The sequence below is a fragment of the Colobus angolensis genome, unplaced genomic scaffold (genome assembly GCF_000951035.1).
Source record: "Colobus angolensis palliatus isolate OR3802 unplaced genomic scaffold, Cang.pa_1.0 Scaffold19, whole genome shotgun sequence".
Taxonomy (NCBI): domain Eukaryota; kingdom Metazoa; phylum Chordata; class Mammalia; order Primates; family Cercopithecidae; genus Colobus; species Colobus angolensis.
This window is the reverse complement of record NW_012115043.1, coordinates 8,595,928-8,601,713: the sequence shown is the minus strand read 5'-3', so window position 1 is coordinate 8,601,713 and position 5,786 is coordinate 8,595,928. Positions and strand designations below refer to the sequence as shown.

At 50.6% G+C, this 5,786-nt stretch overlaps 1 protein-coding gene across 14 annotated transcripts in view; it reads left to right on the top strand.

Moving 5' to 3' along the window:
• The window catches only part of TPM1 (tropomyosin 1 (alpha)), a 29,253-nt gene continuing 23,467 nt past the window's right edge, over positions 1 to 5,786 (top strand). For 9 of the 14 annotated variants that reach the window (XM_011940449.1, XM_011940455.1, XM_011940461.1 and 6 more), the window contains exons 1-2: positions 1 to 90; positions 1,161 to 1,286. In XM_011940449.1, coding sequence (XP_011795839.1) covers positions 4 to 90; positions 1,161 to 1,286 — 213 coding nt within the window. In that variant the 5' untranslated portion in view covers positions 1 to 3. Of the gene's footprint in view, positions 91 to 841; positions 968 to 1,160; positions 1,287 to 5,786 lie in introns of all 14 variants that reach the window. The other 5 variants (XM_011940453.1, XM_011940452.1, XM_011940454.1 and 2 more) reach the window with 2 other exon arrangements.

The following is a 5,786-nucleotide window of genomic DNA, read 5'->3' as shown; positions in this document are numbered from 1 at the left end:
CAGATGCTGAAGCTCGACAAGGAGAACGCCTTGGATCGAGCCGAGCAGGCGGAGGCCGACAAGAAGGCGGCGGAAGACAGGAGCAAGCAGGTCTGTGCCTCCCCGGCCCTGAACCCGCGCCCCGAGCGCCGGGACCCAAGCCTGGCACCCCCGGCTGGATCCCCACCCCGAGGACTCGGGGAGCCACCACCCAGGGCGGCCAGGGCGCGTGTCTGGAAAGAAGGAAGGGAAACGCAAGAGCCAGGCTTAGTCTAACTTTGTAGTCTGGTCTGAGGACGCTTATTTCCCTTCTCTGGTTCCCATGGCCCGCGAAGTCAAGTCCTAGAGGCGCTTTATTCTCAGGACTGGGAATCAGTTTGGGGGAGGGAGGAGGACACCCGGTTCCTGGGGACGTTTGAAGGAAGGGCGCGGGATGGAGAAAGGGGGTCGAGTAATTCAAGTGTTATAAGTTATTTGACTTTTGACTGGGGAGAAAGGAACGTTAAACTTGGGGAGGAAAGGGGAGTCATGGAGTTGTTACCAAAGAACAAAGATGGGATGGAATGGAGGCTACAGCCCGAAAGCCAGGCCAGCAGTGGCGTTCTTCTGTGTCCCCAAGTAGTGGACTTGAGCCCGCTGAGACCTCGGCAGGAGTCTCCTCCCAGGGCAGGTGGGTGTGCGGGGTGAGCCCTGGAGCGGTTCCAGCTCGGGTAAAGAGAAAGTTACCTCGGGCCCCTTGCACTCCATCTCGGCGGCGGCGCCCCGAGCCCCAGGGGCCCCAGTCAACCCGATGCCCGTGTGTTGTGTGTATCTAACACCCGGTCCGTGCCGGCCGCCCGCGCCCGCCCGCCGCTGCCCCCAGCTCGAGGAGGACATCGCGGCCAAGGAGAAGTTGCTGCGGGTGTCAGAGGACGAGCGGGACCGGGTGCTGGAGGAGCTGCACAAGGCGGAGGACAGCCTCCTGGCCGCCGAGGAGGCCGCCGCCAAGGTACCCGGGGCGCGCGGCACAGCGTGGCGCATGAATGGCTAACTCTTTCTCTCTCTCTCTCCCTCCCTGTCTTTCCCTCTGTCTCTCCCGCTGTCCCTGTCCTTCTGGTTCTGTGCACCCACACCCCTCCCCTTCCGGATCACGCTGCCTGCTGCACCCCCCTCCCTCCCCGTACCCCCTGGCCAACTCCCAGCTGGAAGATGAGCTGGTGTCACTGCAAAAGAAACTCAAGGGCACCGAAGATGAACTGGACAAATACTCTGAGGCTCTCAAAGATGCCCAGGAGAAGCTGGAGCTGGCAGAGAAAAAGGCCACCGACGTAAGTGCACGCTCACACTGCTTCCCTCACCTCTTGCCTGCGTGGCCACTCTGCGGTCACCACAGGGCTGGAGAGCAATGGAGGAAGGTTACCTCCTCCTGCTGGACACCTGCACACAGCCCTGCCATGGCCCAGAGCATTGGATGCCGCCTCTGACTGCTACTGCACACATTCATTTATATTTCATCCACTCCTCTCTTCTTCTCCTTTCCTTTACCTCCCTGGGGGTGGAGGTGGGTGGATGAGAGGCTGGGAGAATAGAGCAGCTGAAATTGGACTCTGGAGGTGAACTTCACTTCCCTGGTGGCAGAAAACCCTTGAGGTGTCGTCACCAAGGTTTGTGGAGAGAATGCCAGGTTTTCTTCACTTTCTTTCCTTTTGCCATCTCCAGTGGGTGGGAAGTTCTGGATTCTGGTGGTGGGTCTAGTCAGGGTTCAGAGAACCCGGCCTCTAAATGAAAGAAATGACACAATGGTACTTTTACTTAGAAGGTTGCACTTCATGGTGAGGCACAGAGACACTTTGAGGCTTCCTTTCTCACTAGCGTGAGCCTTAATCCACCCCTTAAGATCTGCCTGGGAAGATGATACTTGCTTGGGTCTGCAGTCTGAAGGCACTAGGTCCAGAAAGTAAGCTATGAGTTATATATAGCTCAGTGCTTTATATGGTATAGTGAGCTAGCTGCCCCCTGCCCCTCCTGCCAGCCCCGCCCCCACCTGTCAGCCTTCTGACAACCAGCACATAGTTGCAGGGGTGATGCACACAGCTAAGGCTCTCCTAAGCTCTTTGTCCACTGCCCTTTGGAAGCTTTTTAATTGAGGGCTTACCTCTTCTGCCTCAGAAAGTCAAGCCAAAGGACCAACTTCTTTTCACACCATTGGATTCCATGCTAAAAGCTAATTAAGCCTAGAGGCCCAATTAGAAAAGAATTCCTTGGGAAGTTGGTAACAATTCCAAGAATGTGTGAGCACAGGGAAAGCTATGCCAGCAGTTGAAACACCAAGGGCAACAGCAGACTTTTTTATGTGAAAGTAACATGCAAATAACTGAAGGGTCTCAGGTCTTGAAATTAGTAAAGGACTTTGTAGCATGAAAGGCTTGAGATGTATGTCCAGGTGTGCTTTGTAAATGAGAAATCCAGAGAGGACATTTAGAATCTGACAAAAAGAAATTTTCAGAGAAAAGGTTCCTGGAAAGGGGATTTGGGGGAAGCACTGATTTTGCTAAAACATTTAAATTATAAACTACCTGGCTTTGGAAAAAGAGCCAAAAACCATATATAACTCTGAGCCTACTTTGTATAATACAGATCAGATGCCTGCTCTATATATGGCTAAATGGAAGATGCCTGCCTCCCGCAAATTCTCCAGCAGGACGTTTATTTAGCTTTTTCAAAAGAGCTGCTGATAGATCAAGGAAAGATAGTCCTTATAAGGAAAAGAATGCAGAGAATTTGAAAATAGCCCAGTAAGACTGAAGGCAAAAGAGGGAGAAAAAGGTTACTACAATTCTTAAAAAAAAAAAAAAAAAGGATAATAATTATTATAACTATGCAGTGCTAACATGTCTTTATTGAAAAGTCTTGTTGAAGGGAGCACTGGAATGAGGTGGGGCAGAAACGGAAAAGAAGTTATTTAAAGTCAGCTGGTGTGGGAAGCAGCAGGGGAGGGACCTTCTTGGATCTTGTTTTGCTTATTTTTCCCACTGGGGAACTGCCCCTAAATCTGGCATATATGGTTTTTTTGGTAGTGTATTGATCACATTCCCTTTTAGGACACTTTAGGTTGTCTGGAGTTTGGAGCCCGTAGGAGTATTGAAGAAGTTAGTGAAGAAATGCTATACAGTCATTTGTTGATTAACGAAGGGGGATAAAGTCTGAGACGTGTCGTTAGGTGATTTCTTCATTGTGAAAACACCATAGAGTGTATAGTCCTTACACAAACCTAGAGGGTATAGCCTACTAAACACCTAGGCTACAAACCTGTACAGCATGTTACTGTACTGAATACTGTCAACAATTGTAAGACAAATCACCAGGCCATAGGAATTTTTTAGCTCTATTATAATCTTATGAGGCTACTCTCATATATGCAGCCCCTCGTTGACCAAGACATCATTATGTGGTGCATGACCGTATTCAGAGTGGTAGTTTTTTATTTATTAAAAAATAGTCAGGGCCGGGCGCGGTGGCTCAAGCCTGTAATCCCAGCACTTTGGGAGGCCGAGACGGGCGGATCACGAGGTCAGGAGATCGAGACCATCCTGGCTAACACGGTGAAACCCCGTCTCTACTAAAAATACAAAAACTAGCCGGGCGAGGTGGCGGGCGCCTGTAGTCCCAGCTACTCGGGAGGCTGAGGCACGAGAATGGCCTAAACCCGGGAGGCGGAGCTTGCAGTGAGCTGAGATGCGGCCACTGCACTCCAGTCCGGGCGACAGAGCGAGACTCCGCCTAAAAAAAAAAAAAAAATAGTCAGAACTTGAGGAGGAAGAGACAGATGTCACTAGAAAAAGGGAGAAGTGGGGTGAGGGAGAAGTCAGCTTCCTGAGGTGGAATCATATTACCTTTGGGATTAGGACATTTCACTGTCATTGTTCACCAGTGTAAAACACTTTTACGTTTTTCTATTATTATTACTAAAAACATTTTTCTACTACTTTACTGATGTACTTTACAAATCCTATTCTGGAAGTGGGCTCTTCCTAGCTTAGAAGATTGTCATCCAGGAGTAGTATCCCTGATGGTCTTGTTTCGAATTTTGTGTTGTCGTTCCACCTAAGTCAAAAGTGAGGCTGAAGGGGATCGAAGACTCCATTTTTTTCTGGCCCCCAGTCTCTTCCCCAGTAATATATCTGATATTTATAGCATGTGAGTCTTTATCCCTTTGTAGGTCTTTACTTCCTAACTTAGGGATTCTCAACCTTCTGTAAACATAATCACTTAGGAAGCTTTTAAAACCCACAGTTAGGATGCACCCAAGGCCAGTTAAATCAGAATCCCTGGGGGTGCAACCCAGGCGGCAGCATTTGAAAAATACCCAAGTGATTCCAACCTGCAGACAAGGGTGAGAAAACTCTTCTAAACTCTTGCATAATGACATCAGCATGAAAATGAACTCACCTGAAACGGACTTTCCCAGGACATTAAGTCACTAATTGGCTGCTTAGAGCACTTGCCAGTGTCCAGCAGTTTCCTGGCAGCTCCTGAAGGTTCCCAGACGCCCGGTTCCCCCATTCTCAATGTTGGAGGCCCACAGTCTCTGCACTTAGGGGACCAGCTGTAACCTCCCCGCCTGACCAGATAAACCACGTGAAAACAAAGCGAGAAGCTCCCACCTACAGGATGCAAGGACCCAAGCTGGCATTTGTGAGAGTCTCAGCAGAGGCTATGAGGAACTCCACAGAAAATGAGTCAGGAAAGCAAAAGTTCTTTGTTAGGGCTTGGAGGAGGAGAGGGTTGTCAAGCATGTTTTCTTTATTATTCCCACACATAGGGAGCTGGCTTTAAGAGCTTTCTGTGACAAAGCTGAGGAGAAAAAGCCCTGAGACTTAGAAGGCATTTAAGAATACATCCCAAGGGGGAAATCAGCGGAGATTGTATCTGCAGTGGTTTTCTCCACCTGTAGCCAGGGGCTCTCTCATAGGGTTCTGTGGCTTTCCTTGGGGTGCCTTTTAAAGGCATCCCAGTCCAGCCCAGGATTGATCGGATTCCAGGAGATGGCAGAGGCTGGTCTGACACCAAAGAAGGCTGTAAAGAGAAGAGACCCTTTGGGTGGCTGTTTTCATGGGAAGTGAGCCCCAGCGAGGTTGGCCTGAGATCACACAGCTGCTTATGGGCCTCAACCTGACTCTTAAAATAGTGCTTGTGTATTTCTTAATCGTAGCTATCGTTTGAGTTTTTAACTATGTACAAGATATTGTGCTAAGCGCTTTACGGTCCTTCATAATTCTCATAGCAGCCCCATGGGGAAAGCACTATTATTATTCCCACTTTTACAGATGACGCCCAGAGAAGACAAGTTATTTGTCCGAAGTCACGCAGCAGGAAACTAGGCGCCAGATTCAACGTAGGAAAACTGCATTTAGAACCGGAGGTCTAACCACTATGCTCTACCCGTGGGTGGTTTTCACTTCGTGAAGTCTGGGGGAATGGGAGTAGTGCTGGGGTTATAATCTTGTGGTTAGGATCAGTCCCTTTAGGGCATATTCCGGCTCCAGACCCGCAGCTCAGCTTCTCTGACTCCTGGGCATGGGAATCTGGACTCCGGAGCGGAGCGCTCCCGCGGCCAGCAGGAGTCGCTATTGCCCTTAGCAGCCAGCTCCGTTTACCCGGGTCACCACGGCGCCGGGGAGGGGCCTTAGAAGTGGAAGCCAGAACCCTCGTGCAGTGGCCTCCCGGAGCGCCCAGCCCACCAGGTACCCCCGCCGCGCTCCGGGCGCGCCTTTCTACCCGCCGCCTCGAGCATGCGCAGTACCCCGGCCGGTCCCGGGATCCGCGGC